Genomic DNA, 14,800 nt, shown 5'->3' with positions numbered 1-14,800 from the left:
TAACAACAAAACATGCAGGGTCACAATGATCTCGCATCAACTCAACGGCACCTAACAACAAAACATGCAGGGTCACAATGATCTCGAATCAACTCAACGGCACCTAACAACAACAATATGATTGATGTGACTCCCTCTTCGTTAATGTAAAACATTATCAGCACAATTAAAAAAGAGCAAGATTTTTGAGTTAGATAAACTCAAGTACATAGTAAAGGGTCAAAAATATGAGATTGACAACATCTACAAAGGTTCAACACTCAGCATTACCATTTTTTATACTTCTCTGTGTATCCATTGTCTCCTTGTAAAACAGGAATAGCTGTTATTCTGGACAAGCCCCTTAACCTCTGATTCCTCATTTGAAAAATGAGCATAAAATCATTGCTAAGTCCCATAATTTGGAGTGCATTAAGTGAAAAAAAAATGAGTTTGACTGTTTAGCACAGTACTGTGTATATGTGTGTATCCACTCAATATTATTACCTGATAAAAGGTGTATATTATAAAAGGTATATACAGAGAAAAAGAATATTTAAACAAATGGATTAAATTAATCACCTACTAAAAAATTACTTTAACTTTTTTTCACCATACAGGGTCATGTGGCTTATGTTTTAACTCAGGAAACTGATGAAAATTTGCTTTGGAATCCACTGACCGGTCAATGTCATAAACAGTTTGACCCATTTTGTCCCTTACAAAGTGTAGACTGTCTGTTTGATGATGAAAATGTAAGTATATAAAACTAAGTCTTATTTTGAGTTCTCTCCTAAAGGGTAGACCCAGTATTTTCTGTCGTGGCTACACATTAGAAGCATCTGGAGAGTTTTGAGAAAAATCAGAATCCCTGAAATGTGGAGCCTGAGTAACTTTTCTCTCTGAAGCTCCCAGGTAGTTCTGTAATGTGTCAAAGGGTGAAAACAAATAAGGCAGCTCAGTGTTTACATAAGCCTGAATCTTTCTATCTGCTGCATGAGTCTTCCTTGGTTTCTGCCATATCCTTAGGTACTGCTGTTTTTGTTTGGTGCATTTGAATCTATTCTTGATTCATAGTGACCCAAATTGACAGGCAGGAAATTCCCCATAGGGTACTGAATATATCCCATGGACTACCAAAAGAAGAATGGGAATCCCAGAAACACTTAATCGTTCTAATGTGAAACCTATACTTGGAACAAGAGGCAGTCATCAGAACAGAGCAGGGAAACACTGCATGGTTGAAAATTGGGAAAGGTATACGCTAGGGATGTGTCCTTTCTCCATACCTTTTCAACCTGTATGCAGGACGAATTATCCAGGAGGCTGGGCTCTATGAGAAGAAGTGTGGGGTCAGGATTGATGGAAGATCTGTTAACAATCTGCATTATGCAGATGACACAACCCTGCTTGCTGAAACTGAGGAGGACCTGATGCACCTGCTGCAGAGGGTCAAGGACTGCAGCCTTCAGTATGGATTGAGGCTCAATGTCAAGAAGACAAAGATTCTCACCACTGGACCAATTGGCAGCATCAGGATGCATGGTGAAGAGAATGAGATTGTTAACAACTTTAGTTTGCTTGGCTCCATGGTCAACACTCTTGGCACCAGCAGCCAGGAAATTAAAAAACGTATTGCAATGGAAAAGTCTGCTATTAGGGACCTCTCCAGGGTACTGAAGAACAATGGTGTCACTCTGGAGACTAAGATGCGTTTGATACAGGCTATGATCTTTGCAGTCACTTGTTATGCATCAGAGAGTTGGACAGTGACTAGGGAGGATAGAAAGAGAATTGATGCCTTTGAGCTGTGCTGGAGAAGAGTATTGAATATACCATGGACTGCCAAGAAAACAGATTCATCCTAGAGAGGGTTAAACCAGGCTGCTCCTTGGAGGCAAGGATTCTGGGGCTTTATCTGACATACTTTGGACCTGTTGTAAGAAGGGACAGGTCTTTGGAGAGGGACATCACACTTGGGAGGGTGGAGGGACGGCGTAGGAGGGGAAGACCCTCTATGAGGTGGATTGATTCAGTGACTGGGGTAATCGGGATGGGAGTGTCAGAGATAGTGCTATTGGCACAGGACAGAGCAGAGTTTAGTGCTGTTGTACATAGGGTCGCTATGGGTCACAGGCGACTTGACGGCACATAACACCACCACCAAAAGAACAGACATGTCTTAGAGAAAGTACAACCATGGTGCTCCTTGGAGGCAAAGTTGACAAAGCTTCATCTCACATCTTTGGGCATGGTGTTAAATGCTTTTCCTTCTTTGTAGAGGGACATCATGCTTGGAAAGATGGAGGGTCGGCAAAAGAGAGGAAGACCATCAAAGAGATGGATTGATGCAGTGACTGCTGTAGTGGTCTAGGGTATGTCAGAACTGAAGAGGATGGCACAGGATAGAACGGGGTTCAGATCTGTTGGTCATAGGGTCGTTATGAGTCTTACTGGTGCTTATCAACACAACACAGCAAGCTATCAGAGCCCCTACCACTTGGATAGTTGTTTCTCTCTGTTTTTTTGGTTATTGTTAGATGCCATTGAGTCACGTACAACTCATAGCCCTATGAACAACAGATCTGAACCTTGGCCTGTCCTGTGCCATCTTTATAATTTCTGACATCCTTGTGCCCATTGCTGCAGTGTGTCAATCCATCGCACTGAGGGTCTTCTCCTCTTTTGCTGACCTTCCACTTTTCTAAGCATGATGTCCTTCTCCGGGGAAGATCCTCTCCTGACAACGTGCCCAAAGTAGGTGAGATGAAGCTTTGTCATCTTTGCCTCAAGGGGCACTCTGGTTGGACTTTCTCCAAGCCATTTCTGTTTGTTCTTTTGGCGGTCCATTGGTATTCAGTGCTCTTCTCCAACACTGGATGTTGTGGTGGTGGTGTGTTGCGTAGAAGCAACCCATAGCGGACCCTCTAGTAAGTTTTGAGAGGTAGTAATTCTCACGGGAGGATATTGCCCATCACTAGATAATAGGACTGTACATTTTTCTCTATCCTTACTATCCATGACTTTTGTGCTCCTGTGGGCCTTCGCTGGTTGTCTCTTACTATTTTAATAGGTGTGGTTTAATATTCAACAAAATAATACACCAATGGCTGTACATTTTGACTATTCAAAGGACAGTTTCTGGAAACAAATGCTTCCCAAAAGTTTTCAAGAGACAAAAGCTCCAAGTATACAGGTAAATTTGTATTTTTCCAAAGTGTGTCTGAATGTGTGGTGTTGGTGGTGCTAGACTTTATTATTGCCAGCAGCTCTTGTGATGTGTATATAGTTGAATGTTGATGTTTTTTAAAAGAATTTTAATTGATATTTTAACAAAAGTTTACAGAAAACTTGGATTTCCATTCACTCATTGTTATACATTTTCCTCCTTGCCCACCCCTCTCCCCATTCACTTTTCTCTTTAAAGATTATTTCACTGTTGCACAATTTCTTCCTTCCTCTCCCCCACCACTCAGTCCACGTTGCTATGCACCTCTTATTTGAACTTGTATAATGCAAAAAAATCTCGTCATATATTTCTTGTAGACAATTATTTCACTCATCTATTTAAAAGCACTATTCATTATTTATCCCCTCTTTTCTTAGTTTCCCCCCAACCTCCATGTCAATCCTGTTTTATAACAGTGGCATTATGTAGTATTTGTCCTTTTGTGACTAAGATATTTCACTCAACATAATGTCCTCCAGGGTCACCAATTTTATATTTTATTAATTCCTTGTTTTTCAGTGCTACATAGTATTCCATTGTGTGAGTATACCACAGCTTCTCTATCCATTTGTTTGTTGATGGGCACTTGAATTGCTTCCATCTCTTTGCTGTTGTGAACAATGCAGCAGTAAACATGGCTGTGCATGTATCTGCTTAGATGGCAGTTCTGGTTTCTTTAGGGTATATTCCCAGTAGTGAAATTGCTGGATCAAATGGTATTTCTAACTTTTTGAGAAAGCGCCATACCGCCTTCCAGAGAAGTTGCAACATTTTACACTCCCACCAACAGTGAATAAAGGTTCCAATTTCTCCACAGCCTCACCACATTTGTTGTTTGCTGCTCTGTTGAACTTTGCTATTGTTACTGGGGTGAGATGATATCTCAGAGTTGCTTTGTGAAATTTTTTAAAGTTAGAATTCATTTTCTCTGCCATCTAGCTCATGTTTGGACTAATATAGTAACTTCCCTTTGCAAAAATAATTGAGAAGATGCTGTCACCTCAAATTTAAAAAAATTGATTATAAAACATAAAATGCTCTATATGGTATAGTAAGTTCTGTTTCATAACCATGGCAGTGAGAAAATGTAAAAATTGAAAAATAAAAAGACTCTAGGTTCAAAGCCATGACAGTTACCTGTGGAATAACTGTAGCAGTGAGTGGGCTGATCCAGTAGAGTTTGAGAAGTCTGAAAATGTTTTGCAGAAACTACTTTTTGAATCCTGGATGGAAATGAGGCTTTCTAACTCCCCTAATTTTTTTTTTTTAGTAAAATGTGTATTCAAGTTTATTTTTATCACCTCCGAAAGAAACAATGAACTCATTACAAGTAATTGCCTATTCCTTTTTTAAAAAATGTTTTTATTAATTTCAATGAACATTTACAGAGATTTTGGATTTCCATTCATTCATTGTTGCACTTTTCTCCCTGCCCCCTTCCCCCCCCCCACCCCGGTTTGCTCTTAATTCCCCTAATTTTAAAAGAAGAGTCTGGTGGAGAGGGAGGCTCATGACCTGGAGACTCACTGTTTGGAAAGTAGATGCTGAGAGCTTGGATCTGAGTCCAGGAACTGATTAGCTCACCAGCTGCCTGAACTAGTAAAGGGCTCAGGGATGCCTTCGGAAGGCACCTCATGTCTCCCAACAACAGCTGTTTCTGAATTGGGAGCAAGAAAGAAAGAAAATGGGAGAAAAAGAGAGACAAGAACAATAGGAAAACAGATAGAAGATAATTTGGAGAAGCAGATACTCAAGAGCTCAATTTCACTTATAAACCAGGAAGTACAACTTCAGTCAGTAAGACACTATTTCACATGCATGTGGTTGGGGGAGAAAACCCAAAATCAAAGTGTTGGAAATGATTCCGTGAACTGATGGGCAGCACAGGTTGCTCTGGACACTCGGAAACTGGGTGAAGTAACTTAGCCTCGTCACACCTTTAACAAATGTAAGAGTCCAGAGCTTCTGTTGATATTATCCAATGGAATCAATAAATATGGTAAAGGCTTGCTTGCCTAAATTAATCAAGGCACCAATCAGTGGTCTTGACACTTGAAACTGGTTTGGGTTATCCCCTCATTAAAATTAGCACACCAGCCCCGCCCCGGGGGCTGCTGCCACCCGCCTCCCATGATGGCTCTAAAGAGAATCCACAAGGAATTGAATGACCTGGCATGGGACCCCCCAGCACAGTGTTCAGCAGGTCCTGTTGGAGATGATATGTTCCATTGGCAAGCTATAATAATGGGGTCAAATGACAGTCCCTATCAGGGTGGAGTATTTTTCTTGACAATTCATTTCCCAACAGATTACCCCTTCAAACCACCTAAGGTTGCATTTACAACAAGAATTTATCATTCAAATATTAACAGTAATGGCAGCATTTGTCTTGATATTCTACGGTCCCAGTGGTCTCCAGCACTAACTATTTCAAAAGTACTCTTGTCCATCTGTTCTCTGTTGTGTGATCCCAGTCCAGATGATCCTTTAGTGCCTGAGATTGCTCGGATCTACAAAACAGATAGAGAAAAGTACAACAGAATATAGCTCAGGAATGAACTCAGAAGTATGCGATGTAATTAAAGAAATTATTGGATAACCTCTACAAATAAAGATAGGGGAACTCTGAAAGAGAAAAAAAAAATTAGCACACCAGGGGGAAATGTGATATATATATGGTCCCTCTAGGATCTTTCCTAAATTCTCATTGTATATATTTCAGCCTAAAGAAATAATTTATTCTGATACCAATAAAGCCATGGTAGAAGACATAAAGAACAGGTACAATCTCTATTTATATATTATATTATATTATATTATATTATATTATATTATATTATATTATATTATATTATATTATATTATGACTCATAGGTCACTTTCTGTATTTAAACATACTTGTTAGATTTATCAGCAGGAACATGCAAAGGGAGTGATGATAAGTCTTTCTACTTAATCATCTATTTGTCTTTTGGTACATACATCAGAACATGGCCTTTATGCCATCCAGGGCTCTCCGTAGGACAGTGTAAGTTACAATTGATTACTTTTGAAAAGCACTGTGTGTCACTATAAGATAGTTTTCAATGTAGAGGGCTGTTATAATAATAATATAATAAAATAATGTGGCAGTAGTCAACATTTTTTGGAAAAGAAACGACAGTAAGCGGCTCACAGCTGCAGGTATGGTCAAAACAAAAATAGCTGGGGAATGAAAATATCCCCTACACGTAGTCACACGCAGATATGCACATGCCCTAACGTTTAGTCAGTTCCTAAGAGGTAACAGACTGTAGCAGGCCTCACTCTTACTACTAATAGATCCTAGCCTTCCAGATCTGACTGCCTCCTGTGACTCATACTAACACAGCAGGCCAGCATTTAAGCCCCTAACAACTAATCAAAACAGAGCACAACAAAAATCATGTTGTCATTCCCTTCTCTTATTTAAGCACTCAAGCTCCCTCCCTCTCCCACTTTCACTCCCCCTCCTTTCTCAATTCTTACCAAAAAGTAAGACATGCGATATGGAAATGATTCTCAATATCTAGTTTTCATCAGAGTTCCTTTTGGAACCTTTTTAAAAGATAGGTACCAGGGCCCTGGACCAGAACTGTTGAATCACTGTCTGGAGGTGAAATAATGTCATGAAGTCCAACAGATAAATCTGATGCTATACATTACTGAGATTTTTTTTTTGCAGACTCAAATCATGTCCTTGCATCATAATCTAAGTAAGACTCACCATGGTTTGTTCTGCAGAACACAGTGGAGTTAGAGAATCAATCACATCCAGCCATCCTGCTCTAAGAGAGGCTGCCCAAAGAGGGAGGTTCCGTCTCTCCCTGCACTCTGGCGCCCTTCTCTCCCCTGCCCAGCCCAATTCATCACCAATTACTCTTCTAGGGACTGTTTACAGGGAGCAAGGGAAGCCACATCATCATCGTAATTCCCTCCAGTTCTGCCTGCCAATTTAGTTGATCTAATAAATTTATTCCAACTATCTTCATCCTAGACTATGAATCTGAATTTTTGTAAAGGCAGTCTCTTAAATAAGAGACTTAAAGAACGTCAACCTGATACTAAGTCAGTGAGTTCAAACTACCAGTGTTTTTGTTCACAGTCCAAAACTTAACCTTCTACCTCACAGAGCTCCCTGGTAAGTTAGTAGGTATTCCCAAATCCTATCATGAGGGTAGCTGCCCGCACACAGCTGACGGTAGGGGATGCCAACAGAGATTACAACTCACTATGACCTCATGTGTATCCGGGTAGAATTGTGCCTCATAGTTTTACAATGGCTGGTATTTTCCCCCCCAAAAAAAGTACATTGCCATGTCTTTTTTCCAAGGAACCTCTGGATAAACAACCTCTGACTATTCAAACCATTCAGTTAGCAGTCAAACAACCTCTGACTATTCAAACCATTCAGTTAGCAGTCAAGCGCATTAAACAGGTACACTACCCAGGAACTCCAATTAGTTAAACAGAATCCACTGCTGTTGAATTAATTCCATCTTGTGGTGGCCTTCTATCAGGTTTCCAAGAAAGTTTTCTGTGGAGTGGCTGTTGAGTTCAAACTACCAGTATTTCAGTTCTCAGTCCAAGACTTAACCTTCCTCACTACAGAGCTCCCTAATAAGTTACCCACACACGGGTAGCAGAACTAATTTTTGACGACTCAGGGAAGCTGCTTCTCCTCCCAAGTCAACAAGGTTTTGCTTTGTCCTGACTTCTTAAATGGAGATGATGGCTGCCTTCCCCATATATACAGGCCTACTTCTTCTAGGTCTAAAAAGTATCATGCTCGTAAATGAAAGTCACAGCTCCCTTATTACATTTGTTAAGAAGTTGTAATTTGTCAAAAATAATCTTTACCTTCTTACTCCAGGCTTGAAAGGACTCTCAAGTGTAAAATGATGGATTGGCGGCCTAAACAACCAACTCGGTGGAATAGACAATGTACTTCTGTTTTGCGACAAATCCTTCCTAACCTGGAACTTGGAACAGGAAGCTTTGTTTCATCTGAAGAAGAAAGTGAACTTGAAAGACTGCTGCAATTTTATTTGGTTTGTACATGGTTGGGTTTCAGTTGATGATATTTTTGGATTTTTTTCTTTTTTGTTGTATTTTTTCATCTAATAGTAGTCTTAAGTATCCCTAACATACCCTTTGTCTGATCTTCAAAGCTAGGTGTTATGGTATTAACATACTTATTTATAGGCCCAAGAAGTTTTAAATGTAGTGAACAACTGTTTCAAGGACTACATTGTATAGGATTTTCTTGAAACAGATCATATATTTTGTGATGAGTATACATCAAATTTTGGAAAAAGCTGACCAGAAGAAAACCACCTTGCAACTAACAAACCAAGAAATGATCTCTAGATGGTCGTAAGACTGCGCTAATGATCTTTGGTTCTGGGCCAGAAGATCCCAAACAAGCTTCACTATGCTCTTTATGCTAAAATACTTCCTTATTTACACCTCCAGCCTCGACCTCTTCCCTGACCTCCAGTCTTAGATATTCACCTGCCCATTTGACATTTTTCAGATGACTGAAAAGCAACTCAAACTCAAAACATGGTAGGCATTTAGTATATTGTTAGGGTCCTTTTTCCGTCTTCTGCTTCAACCCCAACTCTAGGCATCTTGATTTCTTCTTTGTGAAGGCCCAGCCCTCTGTGAGACGCCTTCCTCCTGCCACTAAGACTAGATCTGTATTGAGACTAGAAATTGTCTCCTAAGGAAATTCCCCGAAAGAAAGAGAAGAGGATCATCTGGGAGTTTAGGGACCATAGCTATCAGTCCTTGGACTTGTAGGGGATCAGCAGGCAGTATTCTATCCTATTCTTCAGGAATAGGAAGTTAATTTTGTTTCACTATATCTGTAGTACGATTAGAGGGTAAACCAATAAGCAGTTTATTATAAACCAAGATTTAAAGTGTAATTTCAATCCCATGGACTGCCAAAACCCCAAATGTATCTTGGAGAAAATGCAAGCAGAATGCTCCTTGGAGGCAAGGATGACAAAGCTTTTTCTCACAAATTTGGGCATGTGGCTAGGAGAGGCTATTCCTTGGAAAGGGACATCATGCTTGGGAAGGTAGAGGGTCAGGGTAAGAGAGGAAAACCCTCAACAAGATGGGTTGACCTAGTGCCAGCAGCAGCGACTGAAGTGTGTCAGGTATAGTGGGGATAGGACAGAGTTCAAATCTGTTGTTCATAGGGTCACTATGAGCCGTAGTTGACCTGACAGCCTCTAATAACAATCAATTTAATGAAACTTAATTGACAATCATAAACTTGGGAGGGAGGGAACACTCTGAGGGAGAGAGATGGGAAGTCTCCTTCTATTAACATTTCTAAGCTAGGGATCCTGAAGGATGGTTGCTGTGAGTGGGATCGGCATGTGTTTAGTAAACACTGTTATAAGGAGCACTGGTAGAGTGCATGACATATTATGCTGATAACCAAGAGAAAGGTCAGTGGTTTGAATCCACCAGCTGCTCCCCAGGAGGAAGTTGCCAGTCTCCACCCATAAAGTTTACAGTCTCTGAACTGGATGGTGGTTGTGGGTTAGAACTGACTCAACAGCTGTGGGTTTATATTGTGGTTGTTAATATTGTTATTCTGTGTACCAGGTATTCATTACACAGTGAACAAGACAAATGCAAGTCCTCCTTTTCACCAAGATTATAGGCTATTTAGACAGATCACAAAGCAGGTGATTGCAATATACTTTGTGAAGTAAGTACTTTGAAAAGAAAAGCACCTAAGGAATCACATGGTAAGAGCATATGAATTTAAGAGTTGGGAAAATTCTCCTGGAACATGTAATGGAAACCTTCAAAAAGATTATTATTGTCAAGTATTTTTTATTAAGTAGTCAGATAATTTGACATGGGATCATATCCTGCAGTTCTTTGATTCTATTGTATATGGTTGTTGTTAAGTACCACTGAGTCAGAACCAACCCAACAGCTGATTTTCAGAGGCAGTAAATCACTTGGGAGGAGACTGCCCGTCTTTCTCCAGTGGAGCATCTGGTGGATTGGAATTGGAATGCCTTTGAGTTGACAGTACAGCTCTTAACCACAAAGCCACCAGAGCTCACAGTAGTCAAGAAATAGAAACTATATCAACATCTAATAAATTCTTCCAAACATCTCACCTAAATGTCCCATTTTTAAGTGGAGGGAGACTTACTTCCCTGTAGGTGCCTTACTCTTCTAAAGAGAGTGAGTATAGGGAATGTTACGTACATAAGCTCTGACATTAGACAAAGCTCTGCACCTCACTAGTCATAGTGGGGACGTGATAGAGCCTATTTCATAGGGTTCTTTGAGGATTAAATACCTCTGTGTAGCATTTAACTCTGCAGCTGGAATTGAGTGAGCACTCACAACATGTTGACTACTATGACTTTAGAATGGCTGCATCTTTGAAGCTGCTGTAGCCAGATAACTGCAGATCATCTTCATGATTGTCATGCGGATTTGTGTCTTGTTCCATCTTTGCTTCAGGTCTCAGGATTTCCCATCCATATGCCGTATACTGATGTCCAGTCAGTTGTTGATGCTGTGTATCAAACTGGAATTTACTCTTCTGAATTTCCCCAGACAGAATTTGCTCTGGCTGTATACGTTCACTCATACCCAAACAACATATTATCTGTGTGGGTCTATTTGGCCTCTTTAGCCCGATACCAGTAAAAAAAAAGAGAGAGAGAGAGAGAAAAGGAGAGGACTGTTCTTTGGGTCCCCAACTAGTAGTCCACACGCACCTTGTAGCTGGATTTTGCTGCTCATCTTCAAGCCCAGCCAAGTGCCGAGTCCAGACGTCTGTCCACTTACAGAACTGCATGCAACACATTCCCCTCCAGTCACTGAAGAAGAGCTTAAACGGCTTTCTCGCCAGAGAACTACTGAAATAGGACTTTCAGGACAGTCTGGCTGCCTTAGATCTCTGTTTGCAATAAGTCTTTTTCTGGGAAAGAAGCCATTCTGGCCTGTCTCCCTCAGACCAGTGTTTCTCAAATTGTGGATCTCATACTACCCCCATCAGAGCATAGCAAGAGGCCAAGCCTTCTGATTGTCAGGCCATTGAGTCCAGTAAGACATGAGATAGCCACTGAAAGGAATCCCGGGAGTTCTGTTATGGAATGATCTGCACTGGAATCTCTAATGGTGTAAAGGAGTTATGTACATATGTAATTATATAGACCTGTTAAGGGATAGTGAAAACTAAGAAAAATAATGCTCTGGAAATACTTGGAACTGAGGCAGTCTTGCCAGCCACTGTATTCACTATTGTGTCTGAATAGTTTACCCTTGTGTGCGTTCATTTAAAAAAAAATCATTTAAAACTCAGTAGCTTTTATTGTGTGCTACAAGGATTCTCCAGAGAATCTGGGCTCAGCTTCATCTCCTTCCAGACTCACTCTGCAGGTTTCCATACTCTTTTCATTGTGTGGATGTTTTACAATTTTTATTTAAATTGTTTTGTACTTTGCCTGGTTTGTCTTCTCACTTTCACTTCAGTCCAGCCACACTTGCTTTCTTGTTCATTCCGAACCTGTCTTCTTAGAGCTTTTGTATCTGTTCTTCCCTCTGGCTTTGCAGTGCTCAGACCCCGGAAGGCTTCCTCACTTCCCTCAATGTACTGGCATTTTGATCACCCTACCTAAAACAATGGCTTCCCGCTGTTACTTTATATCCTCTTTTGTATTTCTTTATTAACACTTGTCCACCATGTGACTTTTTATTGTTGCAAACCACTTACTATGTTGCTCTCTCCCTAGTAAAATATAAATGCAACAAAAACAGGAACTTAAGTTTCTCTAAGAACTAAGCAAAGGCCTAGTTATGTCTAGCTTATTCTAAAGAATTAACAAAGGAATAAGCTTCACTCACATTAACCATATAGTACAGAGCAGAATTATCCCATAAGGTTTGCAAGGCTGTAATCTTTATGGAAGCAGGTTGCCACATCTTTCTTCTGCAGAGCAGCTGATGGGTTAAACACCCCCCCCCCTCCCCGCCTTTCAGGAAACTCGGTTAGCATCCAACCACTTCCCCACTTCCCTTTTCTCTCACTTTGTAAGAACTCTTTATCATATACTTCTCGGAACCAAGGTTGCCAAGTAAAAGAGGCTAGAGGCTAGCTTATTGTTTTCAAAAGAGGTTAAGCCACAGTCTCAGGTGAAGATCGCTATTGTAGACCAACTTTTCTGTTACGATACTCTAGCAAACAGGTTAAAATACAAGTATCTTAGGTGATGGATTAACTTGGGGACTGGGGTTATGGAGGTAGATGTGTCAGAGACAACTGGCTTAGGGTGTAAAAAACAAGATGGCGACATGTATCAGTCGCAGGGTGCAGAGGTGTTGTACATAGGGTCACTATGAGTTGCAAGCAACTTGACAGCACCTAACAACAACAAACCAAAGGTGGTTCCTCTCTGGCAATATCAATCTATCAGAAAATCTGCAGAGGAAAGATGGGCAGTCTCCTCTCCTGCAATTTTTGGCCTCAGAAACGCCAATGGAGGGTCAGTTATGAGCCAGTTTCAACTAGATGACAATAAGAGTGATTGCTTTCCAGTAGGTTCAGATGCACGGAGACCCTACGTGTAGCATGGTGTCCCAGGAATATTGGGCAGTAGTCCTCTTTAAGAAGGGAGCTCTGTTGGCAAAACCCCAAAACCTGATAATTCATCTGCTTTGTAGGAGAAAGACGTGTACTGTTTAGATGGAAACCTTACAGGGTTATTCAACTCTGCCCTACTTGTTATGTGTTACAATCAATTCCATGGCAAGCAGTTCGGTTTGATTTGGAATCTTCATGGCCACAAATAGCCAGGCATTTCTTTACTTTTCAGGTGTGCTGAGTGGATTTGTGGTGGATCGCCCACTACTTGGGTAACCAGGGATCTCTGATTTACTACCACAGATGGATAATTACAATCTATCGCGGATTTGACAAGCTCGATTACTGAAACTCAAAGCTCACCGCCCGTGAAGTCAGAATTCACTCAAACCCCACCAGCGGCTGTAAATGCAAAGGCATGCGAGGGGATTAGTGAAGGTGATCCCTTCACCCAAACTTTTTGAAAAATCTCTAAGCAAATTAAATAAGGCAGGGAAAGAGATTAATTGGTTTTCTAGGAGTTTTTGAGATGGTATTTAAAGGTGATGCAGTAAGGCGGGGAAAGGGGTTCATTGGGATTCTAGGAGGTTTTGAGACAGTATTAAAAGGCGAAAACACTTGGGCCGCCAGACAGGGCTGCAAAGCACCACAGTGGGAACTAGCGATCCCTCTTAGCAGCCCGAAGGTGCCCGGGCTATTGCAAAGTGAAATAAAGCGACAGGATCCACGGTGAGAAGGTCAGTTCCGGGCCTGGGACGTTTCCTTCGAGGGCCCCGGGAGGCCAGCGAAGGTTCTCGGCAGTTGAGTGGCATTACCGAATTGGCCCCCGGATTGTTGGCGTTCTCACTTCTCTGGGACTTTTCCACCTCCGGCCTCGGGGTGGTGAACTGGGGGCGCTTTCAGGTAACGCGAAGGCCTGGGCTGGCCCGGGAGTAAGACGGTCGGAGCAGCGACCCGGGGCCGCCGAGCCGCAGCGGGCGCCGCACCTGGCCCGGACTCGGCCGCCGATTGGACGGCTCCGGGTGACCCCGCTATATCGCGAGACGAGATTGGCAGCGGCCGGGCCGCACGTGCCCCCGCGCTGGCTTTGTACGCGGAGCCGCCTGCCGGTCCTTTAACAATGGGCGGCCGGGGCGCCCCTGCGCTGTCCCCGAGCTGAGGCTGGCGCTCGGCGGCCGACTGCCCGCAGCATGCACGGGGCTGGCGCTGCGCACACGCCGGCGGGGCTGGGGCAGTGAGGGCCGCGGTTCCGGGTAAGGGAGGCCGCCGGGGGAGTGGGCAGGCTTGGGGCCGAGGCGCCGAGCCCGGGCGGCCCGGCCTTTTGTTTGCCTCTCCGGGGCCGCGCGCGAGCCGCCTCTTTTCCCCTGGACGAGGAGGCGGCGGTCTCGGTTCGCGCCTGGCCCAGCCGGCTCCCGAGGAGGAGCCAACGCCCGAGCGTCTGCGGCGGGCACCCGGGGCCGGCGACGTCCGCCTCCGGGGGAGCATTTCACCTCCGAGGGGCCGCGGCTGCTGTCAGGTGCCCGCGTCCTTCAGGGCGGGCCGGGGACTCGAACCCGGGTCGCTAGGTGCCCCTGGCCCTGCGGTATTCCCCGAGCCTGCACCCTGCTTCGTGCCTTGGCAACTCGGAGCCCGAGTTGACGCTCCCATTTGCCCCGCACCCTGCTGGATAGTTTTACAAATAAATTCGCTCGTCCTAGAGAGGCGGACGGATCGGACCTTACGCTTGGCGTTGGGAAGCTGGTTTTCGGAGCCCTGGGAGGTGGCCCGAGGTCACACCCCTCGGGGAGGGTCCGCAGGTCGTGGGGGTAGGAGCTGTCAGTGACCGCGGCTGGGGTTTGTCTTCCAGACTCCAACGACCGCGTCTGGTTCGGCGCGCCGGCCGGGCCCATGGAGCTGGAGACGCAGTGGTGGCGAGGACAGCTGGCCGCCGACATCCATCA

At 43.3% G+C, this 14,800-nt stretch overlaps 2 protein-coding genes across 2 annotated transcripts in view; both read left to right on the top strand.

Moving 5' to 3' along the window:
• Window positions 1-10,924, top strand: part of LOC102856364 (protein CC2D2B-like) — a 33,313-nt gene extending 22,389 nt beyond the window's left edge. The window contains exons 8-12 of the mRNA XM_006880087.1: window positions 600-734; window positions 3,053-3,175; window positions 5,931-5,989; window positions 8,100-8,277; window positions 10,736-10,924. Coding sequence (XP_006880149.1) covers window positions 600-734; window positions 3,053-3,175; window positions 5,931-5,989; window positions 8,100-8,277; window positions 10,736-10,924 — 684 coding nt within the window. The remainder of the gene's footprint in view (window positions 1-599; window positions 735-3,052; window positions 3,176-5,930; window positions 5,990-8,099; window positions 8,278-10,735) is intronic.
• A 3,823-nt stretch (window positions 10,925-14,747) lies between these two features.
• The window catches only part of CCNJ (cyclin J), a 13,940-nt gene continuing 13,887 nt past the window's right edge, over window positions 14,748-14,800 (top strand). Inside the window, exon 1 of the mRNA XM_006880086.1 lies at window positions 14,748-14,799. Coding sequence (XP_006880148.1) covers window positions 14,748-14,799 — 52 coding nt within the window. The remainder of the gene's footprint in view (window position 14,800) is intronic.

Source organism: Elephantulus edwardii, unplaced genomic scaffold (genome assembly GCF_000299155.1).
Source record: "Elephantulus edwardii isolate Elephantulus edwardi_28Jun2011 unplaced genomic scaffold, EleEdw1.0 scaffold00006, whole genome shotgun sequence".
Lineage (NCBI taxonomy): Eukaryota > Metazoa > Chordata > Mammalia > Macroscelidea > Macroscelididae > Elephantulus > Elephantulus edwardii.
Note: the sequence above shows the minus strand (reverse complement) of the source record. Positions and strands in the feature narration are given on the sequence as shown.